General features: G+C 43.5%; 1 protein-coding gene across 5 annotated transcripts in view; it reads left to right on the forward strand.

Annotated features, from left to right (window-relative positions):
* Window positions 1–13,090, forward strand: part of MYRIP (myosin VIIA and Rab interacting protein) — a 689,287-nt gene that overhangs the window by 539,446 nt on the left and 136,751 nt on the right. For 4 of the 5 annotated variants that reach the window (XM_077491539.1, XM_077491540.1, XM_077491542.1 and 1 more), the window contains exon 9: window positions 10,127–10,304. In XM_077491539.1, coding sequence (XP_077347665.1) covers window positions 10,127–10,304 — 178 coding nt within the window. The remainder of the gene's footprint in view (window positions 1–10,126; window positions 10,305–13,090) is intronic. The other variant, XM_077491541.1, reaches the window with a different exon arrangement.

A 13,090-nucleotide genomic window follows, 5' to 3' on the forward strand; every position in this document is an offset into this window, starting at 1 on the left:
CAGACCCAAGTCCTTCCTGGGAATTTTCATGACACTGGGGATGCAGAGAGACTCACTTGCTGAGACTTGAAAAGTTGCAATGGTTAACGGAACCTCCTCCCGGCTGGAGGTAAACACAGCCTGGTGCTCCACCAGAGCGCTGCCAATTGCTGCACTCATCCCCAACTTCTCAGGCTCAGCATCAGTGAACTGCTCCAGAACATTACCAATGACGTCACGTTGACACTCCATGTCAACCTCAGTTTTGTGGGTCACGGACAATGTCTCTGCTGTGCCCTTATTTGGTTCATCCTGCTCACCAGGGTTAACTCCTGCAGCAGCCACCGCGCCCTCAGGTACAGGCTGTTCTGCAGCCCCTCCTGCTGGCCCAGCAGAAACCGTGTCCACCTTATCTTTGTGCATAAAAGCCCTATCTATCAGGGAGATAAGATTTTTGCTCCAACTATCCCAATCTGTTGTATGTGCGCTCCCTTCTGCGGTATTCCTCAGCACCGATCCATCTGCCCAAGGAGACACATAAGAACAGACTGGCTTAGTTGCAGACTCATTACACCAGTCATTGTAAATCATGTCAGACTGTGGTAGCACAGGTTGCAATACACCATATACCTGCACATTTTTAGTACTAGCAGCTTGCACTAACACATTACCATTACACGGTACAGTTCCATTCTGTCCCACCAGAGTGACATCGCAGTTGTCCAGGGCAACCTCTGACTCCAACACGTGAAGTTCCCTGGAGATTCCTGTGGACAACTGTGCTGTCTTACCACCAGTTGCTACAGGCAACGGCCCGTTTTTGATAACCCCAGGTTCTTTCAGAGCAAAAGTTTTCCCAACAGCATTAAACTTTTCATTAACAGTAACACTTATAGCATTTTTCGCATTTGTAGGCTGTCCTAGCCCACGGTCAACTTGAGCCTGATAGTCATTAGACACAACACTTTTAGACATCAACACAGGTTCTATTTGGATTTTAACCCTTGCATTCCCACTATATAGGGAAAAGTCATTTCCAAGTGCACATTCAGTGGCCCCACTAACTGGGGTCACTCTCACATCATCATGGACAGTCTCGTAACCAGTCCTTTTATACATGAAATCAGCAGTTCCAGCCATCATTTCATTAAAGACAGTCTTACCCACCGCAGTAGTTGGGGTCACCATCTTCATTTGAGTACGTCGTCTTATGCACCAGTCCTCTGCTGCACTTTTACTGGCCAACTCCTCCTGGTGGCCATGGGATGAAACTACAGCAGGCATCTCCCACCGTTTAGCACCCCCTGCAGGCACAACAGGAAACTTCTTGTTGCTAGGGGTGACTGCAAACATATTTTCACCGGAATCTGGGCCTACAGACAAAACTTTTTTCTCAGCAACATTATCTCCAGCCGTATTCCATAACCTAGGGCAAGAAAACCTGCCATGCCCCAGCTGGCCACATTCCAGGCATGGTACTGGACGATTTTTTTCCAAAGCGATTCTCTCCTGGTGATTCCCAGCTGGCCGGAATGCACAGGCCTCTTTGTGGGGACGCTGAACCAAATCTCTACTGCAGCTCCTTTCAGGCATAAATTTCACTCCGGTTGCCATGGGAGACCGCACTCTCCCAGCAGAACTTTGCTGGCTCTCTCCAACATGATAAATTGGCTCCTCCTTAAGCCACTTTCCACGATCCTTATTAGACATAGCCCATGGTACAGAGACAGCCCGACTGGCTTCCTTTGCGTTGCTATGGGCAACCACTCTCATCCTCAGCCTTTGATCAGCCTCTCTCCTTGCATATAGCATGGGCTTCTCTCTGCTGGATCCCGTCTCATGCTGTGACACATTCACATCTTTCACAATAGCGGTTTTAACTGCATCAGCTTTGCCAGGGGCAACAACAGCCCTCTTCCAGTTATGGACATCCAGCGGCTTTCCCCTTGCACTGAGGGTTGGCTTCCTTTCCTCTGTAGCTTGGTTCAGTGCTGCTAAATGCCGCTTGCACCAATCCACTGCAGATTCAAATGCTGGTGGACTCTCCATAATAGCAGTCACCTGTGCACTCCTTGCACCAGTGTTGCTAGGGACAACCCCAGCCCTTTTTCTCCTTGATACACTCTGATCAGGTATGTATGGGGCTCGTTCGGGTGGTAACAACCCCTCCAACCACAGAGCTCTGTCTCTTTTAAAGCAAGTTGCTTTTCTCTTCATGCAAGCTTTCCTCACCTGCACATTGCACACACTGATTGTGCTGTCTCATGCACACAAACACAGTTCATAGCAAGAGAAAAAAAAATATTTGACTTTTCATTCACAGGTACACCACCTGCAACACGCAATGCCTTTTGCCTGGCTGCACTTCCACACACAGCCAATAGTTCCTGACTTGAACTTACTGTAGGGCAAGGACCTGGATTCCACCGTCTTCTGCCCGCATTCTCCACCACTTGTAATATTTGGGGGTTATTTTAGCTTAAAGGTAGAGCTTACCAGTGAGCTGAGTCCACGCCAGATATGCCATTTTAAAGGCTTGTAGGCCCACTTTTATTAAAGAAAGAAAAGTCCGATAACAAAATAGTTGCCCACACAGGGGTTTCAGCCCTCCACAGCAATAATGTACGTAGAACCAAAAATACCAAGCCACTTGGCTCTCTTTAGCAGCACTGCTGCTCAGACTTCTGCTGCAGCCCTCTTGGCTCTTTAACAGAGTTCCTGTACACCCAGTACCTCAGCACTCTTTACTAGCTTCTTTTTTTCAGCCCACAAGCTTGGACCCTCTGTCTGCTCTGACAGACCGACCTGTGCAGACCTGCACACTTCTTCTCCCTTACTTGCCTGGACTCCTCGGGAGGGTGGAGCCCAGAACCATGGTGTTGGCTTTGTTTTAAGCCCAAGACCCACCTGTGCAATCATCCAGCCAGACTGCTGGCTGTTCCCAAAACCTGGTCCCAGGATTGGAGATTCCGTACTACCACAATATATATATATATATATATATATATATATATATATAATTTATTTATTTATTTAAATATGACGTAAAGGAGGCAGGAATGATATACAGTGCCTTGCAAAAGTATTCACCCCCTTGGCGTTTTACCTATTTTGTTACATTACAGCCTTTAGTTCATTGTTTTTTTAATCTGAATTATATGTGATGGTTCAGAACACAATAGTCTAAGTTGGTGAAGTAAAATTAGAAAAATATATACATAAAACAATTTTTCAGAAATAAAAAAATGATAATTGGCATGTGCGTATGTATTCACCCCCTTTGTTATGAAGCCCATAAAAGCTCTGGTGCAACCAATTACCTTCAGAATTCACATAATTAGTGAAATGATGACCACCTGTGTGCATTCTAAGTGTCACATGATTTATCATTACATTTACACATGAAAAGCCCCAGAGTCTGCAACGCCTAAGCAAGAGGCACCACTAACCAAACACTGCCATGAAGACCAAGGAACTCTCCAAACAAGTAAGGGACAATGTTATTGAGTAGTCAGGGTTAGGTTAGCATCAAAACCTGGTTCAATGACCGTGGGATTACTGTGGATGATTGGCCAGCAAACTCGCCAGACTTGAACCAAGAGAAAGATGAGAGACATGAGACTGAACAATGCAGAAGAGCTGAAGGCCACTATTGAAGCATCCTGGTCTTCTATAACACCCCAGCAGTGCCACAGGCTGATAGCTTAAATGCTGCACCACATTGAGGCAGTAATTGCTGCAAAAGGGGCCCAAAGCAAGTACTGAGTACATATGTATGCTTATACTTTTCAGAGGTCCGATAGTGTTCCATGTAAATCCTTGTTTTATTGATTGCATGCAATATTCAAATTTTATGAGATTGTGGGTTTGCGGTTTTGATAAGCTGCAAGCCAAATTACGGCTTGAACTATCTTGCTTTGCATGTAATGAGTCGATCTCATATATCAGTTTCACCTTTTAAGTTGCATTAGGGAAATAAATTAACTTTTGAATGATATTGAAATTTTTTGAGTATCGCCTGTTGGGTTAACTATAAGCCGTACACTCCATAGAGTTGGGCTTTATGGCAGAGTGACCAGAAGAAAGCCATTACTTTCAGCAAAAAACAAAATGGCACGTTTTGAGTTTGCAAAAGGCATGCGGGGGACTCCCAAATTGTATGGAGGAAGGTGCTCTGGTCTGATGAGATTCAAATTGAACTTTTTGGCCATCAAAGAAAACCCAACACACCACATCACTCAAAAATACCATTCCCACAGTGAAACATGGTGGTGGCAGCATCATGCTGTGGGGATGTTTTTCAGCAGTCAGGACTGGGAAACTGGTCACAGGTGAGAGAAAGATGGATGGTGCTAAATACAGGGATAATCTTGAGCAAAACCTGTACAACCCTGTGTGTGATTTGGGCTAAAACGGAGGTTCTTTCAGCAGGACAATGACCCCAAACACACTGCTAAAACAACACTTGACTGGTTTAAGGGGAAGTCAAAGCCCAGACCTTAATCCAATAGAAAATTTGTGAAGATTGCTGTTCACAAGCACAAACTATCCAACTTGAAGGAGCTGGAGCAGTTTTGCAAGGAGGAATGGCAAAAATCCCAGTGGTAAGATGTGGCAAGCTCATAGAGACTTATCCAAAGCGACTTGGCACTGTGATAGCTGCAAAAGGTGGCTCTACAAAGTGTTGACTTTAGGGGGGTGAATAGTTATGCACATTGACATTTTCTATTATTTAGTCCTATTTGTTGTTTGCTTCACAATAAAAAAAATAAAAAAACATCTTCAAAGTTGTGGGCATGTTCTGTAAATTAAATGATGCAAATTCTCAAACAATCCATGTTAATTCCAGATTGTGAGGCAACAAAACATGAAAAGGGGGGTGAATACTTTTGCAAGACACTGTACATATTTATAAAGCGGTGAATGTGACATTCACAAACATATTCACTGCAGGTGAATCATCCGGATACATGTCTTTTAATTACAGGAATGACTACCACCTGTGAATATTTAAAGAAGGTAACATGCATTGCTTTATAAATAAGTCCATATAGTGAACATCATCACTGTGTATTTTAGGAATATTTAGGAAGATGAAACAAGGAATTTAATCACTATGAGCAAAAACTAGTTTTACCCATTTTTTATAAATAGGAATAGAGTAGCAGAACATACTTATTGATTTCAAGGTCAGATTTGAAATAAATTGTAATTTAACTGTGTCTATCACAACAACAGTTTTATCAGTTAAAGATTTGAATTGTGTATTAATTTTCAAGTTCATAAGAGCCGGTTCACACAGGGGCGACTCAGATCCGACTTCAAGTCGCCCCAAGTCACCTCAGGTCGCACAACATGTAGAAATCAATGTAAGTGAACTAGAGCTGTCTTAATGCACACTACTGAAGTCGCTCCGACTTCAGAAAAGGTTCCTGTACTACTTCAATCCGACTTGTAGGCGACTGGTACCCATTGATTTCAATGGAGGTCGCCTCCAAGTCGGATCTCCGTCTATACGGAGGCGACTCTCAGAGAATTAACAGCTCTCAAAAGGAGTTCCCCCCTGAGAGCTCATTCTCTGATTGGCCACGGCAAGTCGCCTGGCCTGGGGCGACTTAAAGTAGTGTTGTAAGTCGTGTCCAAGTCACGTCCAAGTCACGTCCAAGTCAGGTCCAAGTTGCCTCCAAAAGTCGTGTTGCCCCTGTGTGAACCGAGCCTTAGTGTGCTGGACACAATAATGTCAAACTGGGCTGTGCCTCTAGACATAATCCAGGGATCATCACTTGTTTGGAGAAACAGGATTGCTAAGAACTGAACAAGGAAAGTCATCAAAACAACAGGACAGACTATGGAAGCTATATATAAAAATGTGTGAAGTAATAGATTTTTTTGCAATTGCCCTGTTTAAAAAAGTATTGGTAAAAAGTAGTGATAAAAAAAAAGTAAATTATAAAAAGATGTAATTAAAGCAATTAGACACCTTGAGTAAAGTTTATCACAGCAAATAAAAAGGTAATTAGCTGACCTTCAGGTACTTTTGTGAAATAAATTGTAATTTATTCGTTGACACTAATAGTTCCCCTTGGAAAAAATGAAACACTAATACCGCTTACACACGACCGGACTTTCCAGCACACTAGGTCCAACGGAATCAGTCCTTCGGACATTCCAATCGTGTGTGGGATAATCCGATCGTTTTTCTTAAACAAAATCTGATGGACCTAGAAATAGAACATGTTTCAAATCTGTCCGATTCCTATCGGGAAAACCGTTCGTCTGTATGCTGGTCCGATGGACCAGATACGACGCAAGGGAAGCTATTGACTACTGGCTATTGAACTTCCTTTTTTAGTCCCATCTTACGTCATCACGTTCAAAACGAATGGACTTTCAAATGGACTTAGTCTATTCGTATGTGGGCAAGTCCGTTCATTCAGAAGTCCGTTGGAACTCCGCTGAAAGGCCATCGGGAAGACCGCCTGACCTTTTCTGCCGGAAAGTCCGGTCATGTGTGCGCAGCATAAGAAACACAAATCACAGAAGCACAATTTGATCTGTTCCCACTGAAATCTTACCTCCAGTACACAGAATGGTCTTTTTCCAGTTACACCCCACCTCTAGCACATAAATGTGTTTTTCTCTATTGAGGTTACACCTCCAGCACACAGAATGGTCTTTGCCTAGTAACATCCCACATGCAGCACACAAGTTGGTCATTCCCCATTGAGATGACATCTCAAGCACACAGAATGTTTTTTTCCACAATAAAATCTCACCTCCAGCACATAGACTTGTCTTTCACCACTGAGATCATATCTCCATGCAACAGATTGGTCTTTCCTCAGAGAAATCCCACCTCTAGCACACAGGTTGGTCTTTCCTCACTGAGATTCCATCTCCAGCACACAGATTGATCTTTCCTTTAGAGAGATCTCACCTCCAGCACACAGGTTGGTCTTTCCTCAGAGAGATCTCACCTGCAGCGCACAGGTTGGTCTTTCCTCACTGAGGTCACAACTCCAACACACATATCAGTCTTTTCCCACTGGTATTCCACCTACAGAATAGATATAGATTTTATTTCCTCCAGTAAGATCCCACTTCCATCACAGTTTGGTCTTTCTTCATTGAGATCCCACTTCTAGCACATAGATAGTTTTTGTTCCCTGTGAGATCCCACCAACTACATCACAGACACATTTGGTCTTTTCCCTTTATCTCTCATCCAGCACACTCTCTCCAGTTTTTCTTGTATAGACCTGCAAGGACTCCCCAATCTGCAGGGGACACTTTGAGCATACACATTGTATTGTCCATGTCCTCCCCATAGATACTGCACACTGAGCCCAGACACCCAGGCCAGATCTGGGGGGGGGGGTCTAGGGTGGGCTGCCCCCCTCCACCCCAGATTTTAGTGGTGCCCCCCCCTACCAGGATGCTTGGGGGAGCAAGATGATCGGGAGAATGCACTTTTAGCTCTACTCAATACCAAGGCCACCTTTGGCGCTGGCTCCTTGAGTTGCCACTCGCTACTGTCACTTATAAACACAGAAGCTTGGCTTCAGTATTTACAATTGACAGCACTCCTCTCCCGGTGGTGCACACAAAACTTTGTCCTCCTTGTCCCCGATCTTCCTTCTCTGCGCATGACAACAGAGGAGGGATGGAGGGAACAGGGTATGAACACAGCCACTCCAGTCTTGTTGTGGCAGCAGCTCATGAAGCCTGTAATGACAGCAGGAACTGCTACTGAAAGATGTACCTTCTTTTCTGGAGTGGAGAAAAAAAATGAACCCTGCACTCTGAGCATAGTGCTCCCCTGAATCCTGCATTCTGTAAGCAGTGCACAATCAAACTCTTTACTCTGTATGTAGCACACTCCTGAACCCTGCACCCTGTATGTAGCACAGTCCTAAACTCTGCACACTGTACATAGTACTAATCCTGAAGCCTGCACCCCTGAACTCTACATTCTGTACCGAGAAGAATAATTCCACCTAGATCTGACCCCCTGACCCCTGCACAGTGCATACTACTGACCTCTGCAATACTTACTCCTGCCCTCTGCACAGTGCGTTAAATACTGCGGACACATGTCCGTGTTCATTGTATTTGATAAATCATGCTAGCAGTTGGTTATTTATCATTTTTTTTAGTATGCAAAGCAGACCGCTTGGCTTTTTTTACTGCACCCCCAGATCAGACAGGCTATATTCAACCCTGTCAGACACACAGTCTGGAGGTTCAGTACTCTTTACGAGCAGTCACTGATCCTTACCCCCTCTGCAGAAGTGGGTTTCTGTGTGGCCATGTTAGGAAACATTTGTCTCCCCCCTGTATCATGCCCCCAGCACACACATATTGTTCCTTAGTATCGAAAGCAGCAGCAGGATGTATCTGCAGTACACAAAGCTGTCTATCCAGTTTTACACTGGCAGAGTATGTGCATTAACCCATTAGTGACCAGTCTGTAGTGTATGTGCAGGCCATAGATGGATGTTTGTTTGTTTTTTTTGTTCAGTCTGTAGGCTGAATGAAAAATAAAACTGACAGATTCCTCCATCTACACAAGCAAGGTGGTTGGAGGAATCCAACCTGCTGGCACAATGTATTTTGGCAGCAGGACTTGCCATTGTCAGAATACACGGATCAGTGCCTGCAGCTGAATGACAAAAATTTTCCAGCATGTTCCTTTGACAGAAGTTGATTAAACAATTGACTTGTGTTGAACAGAGAAAACCACACACTGATCGAAATTTGCCCAGGCCCTGATGAACCAGATAAATTTCTGTCCATCTATGGCCAGGCTTATGCCCCATACACACGATCAGAATTTTGGTCAGAAAAAGCTCTGATGGTTTTTAAGATGGAATTCCGGCGGGATTTCTCTCAAGCTATTTTGCATGCACACGATCACACCAAATTCCGACTGTCAAGAACGTGGTGCCGTACAACACGTATGACGGGACTAGAAAAAGGAAGTTCAATAGCCAGTAGCTAATAGCTTCCTTCTCGTAGTTGAATCTGAGTCAGAATTGCATACACACTATTGGAATTTCCAATAGAAACTTTTTCCGTCTGAAAAATGGAGAACCTGCTCTCAATCTTTGCTGGTGGAAATTTGGCCAGCAAAATTCTGATGGAGCATACACACGGTCGCATTTTCTGATGAAAAGCTCTCATCGGTCTTTTGCGGGCCGAAATTCGGAGTGTGTGCATTACTCTTCGGTGTCTGAAGTGTTTGTGATGTGGTTCAAGAGCATATACATCACAACCCCTTAACGACCAAGCCCCCAGCTCAGGTGCCTTATTCCACAGTGTCTGGTCCCACTGGACCCAGGCATATGTGATAACCCCTCATTGCCCATTTCACAGTCTATGTGCATTATCTCCTTAGTCCCCAAGCATGTATGTTAACCCCTCAGCACTCAGTGTCCAACCCAGTTCATGTAGGTTAACCCCTTAGCACTCAATAACCTTCTACTCTTCTGCTTATATCAATGATCCTGCTGGTGTTTGAAGACCTAATGCAAATGATTGTGGTGGTCTAGATAATAACAACACTGTCACATGAGCGTGTTTGGCCTTCTGCAATAAAAGACCCATAATATCTGGTGAGCTGTGCTTACCAAGTGGTAATGGGGTGATATATTGGGCATTTACAAGGATTGCACTCTGAAGTTTGAGGAAGCAAGTTTTGTGAAGAGAGGCTCATGATTTGGAGACTTTTGTGTGTTATCACTCTGAAAGAGTCTTGTTTCATGGATTTATCAATTTTAAATGGACACTGTTTTAAAGATTCCCTTTGAGTTTAATAAGGGGATGGCACTGTTTATGTTGTGATCACATTGATGTTTGTATAATTTTATGAAACAGCAGCACATCCATTTTTCGCGGTTAAAAATATATATATTTTTATAGTCACGTGCTTGTTTATTTTTATTATTCATTGTGGTTATTCAAGGTGATCATTCATTCTGTGTATATGTGTTTCTTTACTGTTAAAGATCGCACCTACAATCAGCACAACCCCTATGCAATTTTTTTTTTTTTTAGTTCAATCCCTCCAGCAGTATGTTGTCTCTTGTTTCTGTTTAAAAACTTTTTTATTGTCTCACTTTAAGTTTGACTTTTTTTTTTTCACTAGAGATCCCATTCTGCCTTTTCCTTGATGAATGAAGATGTACCAAGTAGCAACACAGTAGGAAAATCCAGTACACCAGAATCACGGTGTCAGACGCAAAGGAGTCACAAGAGAAGACTGAAAGAACACAGACCTTCAACATTGCCAAGCTGGAAAAGTGTGGACAGTCTATATGATTCAAGTAATTCATGTTTGTCTGTGTTCTCAATACATTTACTGGTTTTGCTCTTTTAACCACTTCAGCCCCGGAAGGATTTACCCCCTTCCTGACCAGAGCACTTTTTGCGATTTGGCACTGTGTCGCTTTAGCTGAAAATTGCGCAGTTGTGCGATGTTGTACCCAAACAAAATTGACATCCTTTTTTTCCCACAAATAGAGCTTTCTTTTGGTGTTATTTGATTGCCTCTGCGTTTTTTATTTTTTGCGCTATAAAGGAAAAATGAGCAACTATTTTGAAAAAAAGCAATATTTTTTCCTTTTTGCTATAATATACATCCCCAAAAATATATAAAAAAAACTATTTTTTTTCCTCAGTTTAGGCCCATATGTATTCTTCTACATATTTTTGGTAAAAAAATAAAATCACAATAAGCGTATATTGATGGTTTGCGCAAAATTTATAGCGTCTACAAAATAGAGGATAGTTTTATGGCATTTTTATTTTTAATTTTGTTTTACTTGTAATGTCGTCAATCTGCGATTTTTATCGGGACTGCGACATTATGGCGGACAGAGCAGACACTTTTGACACTATTTGGGACCATTGTCATTTATACAGCGATCAGTGCTATAAAAATGCTTTGTTTACTGTGTAAATGACACTGGCAGTGAAGGGGTTAACCTCTAGGGGGCTGTGAAGGGGTTAAGTGTGTCCTAAGGAGTGACTGTGGTGGGGAGGGGCTACACCTCGCATGACAGCGATTACTGCTCCCGATGACAGAGAGCAGTGATCTCTGTCCTGTCACTAGGCAGAACGGGGGAAATGCTTTGTTTACAAAAGCATCTCCCCGTCATGGAGACCGCAGTGGGCGCACATGCCCGCAGCACTGCTTCTTAAAGGGGACATCCCTGTATGCCATTTTTCCCACCATTGCCATTCTGCCAACGTAAATCGGTGTGCGCTGGTCGTCAAGTGGTTAAAGAGACAACTGACAAAGCAATTCTGTGGTTAAGAACTCCAGAAAAAAAAGTTACACCTGCAGTGGGTCCTCCTCCATGTTAAAAGAGTTAACTACTCATTTTGACTAGGGTTACAGAAAAGAATATACACAGTGGTACCTTGGATTACGAGCATAATTCCAGAAGAATGCTTGTAATCCAAAGCACTCGTATATCATAGCAAGTTTCCCCATAGGAAATAATGGACCTCAGATAATTTTCAGTTGGACTTGGAGAGGCTCAGAGACACTCTGGAAGGGAAGGGAGTGTTTCAGAGCAGCTCCAAACTGCTCCAAGTGTCACCAGCGCCCCCTCACCTTTGGCCAAGTGCGGTAATGCACACCCCAGAGGCTTGAATCCTGCTTGTTTTGCAAGACAACGCTCGCAAACTGAGTCAGGATTTAAAAAAAAATAATAGCTTGTATTGCGAAACACTCACAATCCGAGATATTACTGTACTTATCTTATTCTTCTTTCCCACAGCCTTCCTCCACGCTCCTCTTAAAGCCTGTTCTTTTTGCTGCCTTTTGCTCAGCTCTCTGAGGTTATCATGAACAATGCAGGATTGCTGTTGCTGCATTATACATGAGGTCACCAAGGGTCCACCTACAACCCTGAATGTCAGACATTGGAATAAAGAAAATGGACAGAAAAGAGAGCGCAACACCCTAGTGCAGTGATGGCGAACCTTTGCACCCCAGATGTTTTGGAACTATATTACCCATGATGCTCATGCACTCTGCAGTGTAGGTAAGCATCATGGGAAATGTAGTTCCAAAACATCTGAAGTGCCAAGGTTTGCCATCACTGCCCTAGTGAATTATTCCACAATTTAGTGAAGTTGAAAATAATAACAAATACTCACAAGCATGAGATAAAAGTATGCAAAAACAGCAGATCTTCTGCAGGTTTAAAAGCCCTGGAATCTACAGTCTCCAGATCCTGGGGGGACCATGCAGGTGCCCCTGCTGGCTGATGCATTTTGAGGGATTGACATTCTTCCTCAGAGCCTAGCAGCAAAGGATCCTTCAGCTGAATTTGTAGATGCATACATGCCATAATACACACACCATGAGAGCCCGGGGCACTCCCCTTAGATGAGAGTGGTCAATTAGGATGGTATTGTGCTTGTGCCATTGCCTATTGGCCAATGAATGATCGAAAAAACATATCTAATAGTCTGCAAAATGGTGGATATTGTTCTGTAAAGATGTATCTTATCAGATTGAAGAGGTTGTTTATCGGTGGACATTCTATTAGTCTAACTAGTGTCTGGTATGGCATACAAATAAAATGATGCTGAGCCGCCTACCTTATTCATGATCACCTAGGAACAACAAGCTGTTAACCCTTATGCCCTGTACACATGATTGGGCTTTCCGATGACAAAATCCATCGGATTTTTTCCGACAGATTTTGGCCCAAACCCGTCTAGCATAAACATGGTCACACAAAATTGTCGGAAAATCCGATCGTTCTGAACGCGGTGACGTAGAACACGTACAACGGGACTATAAATGGGCCAGTAGCCAATAGCTTTCGTCTCGTAATTTATTGTGAGCATGCGTGGCACTTTGTCCGTCGGAATTGTCTACACACTATCGGAATTTAAAGGATCGGATTTTGTTGTCGGAAACATTTTTACATCCAGCTCTCAAACTTTGCGTGTCGGAAATTCCGACGGAAAAAGTCAGATGGAGCCCATACAGGAATGGATTTTCCAACAACGCGATCGGATCGCACAGGAGAATCCGACCGCGTGTATAGGGCATTACAGTGCGGAGGGGGGCCCACTGCAAGGGTAAGGC

Source organism: Lithobates pipiens, unplaced genomic scaffold (assembly GCF_037356315.1).
Source record: "Lithobates pipiens isolate NorthernLeopardFrog02 unplaced genomic scaffold, aLitPip1_a1.2 Scaffold_19, whole genome shotgun sequence".
NCBI lineage: Eukaryota > Metazoa > Chordata > Amphibia > Anura > Ranidae > Lithobates > Lithobates pipiens.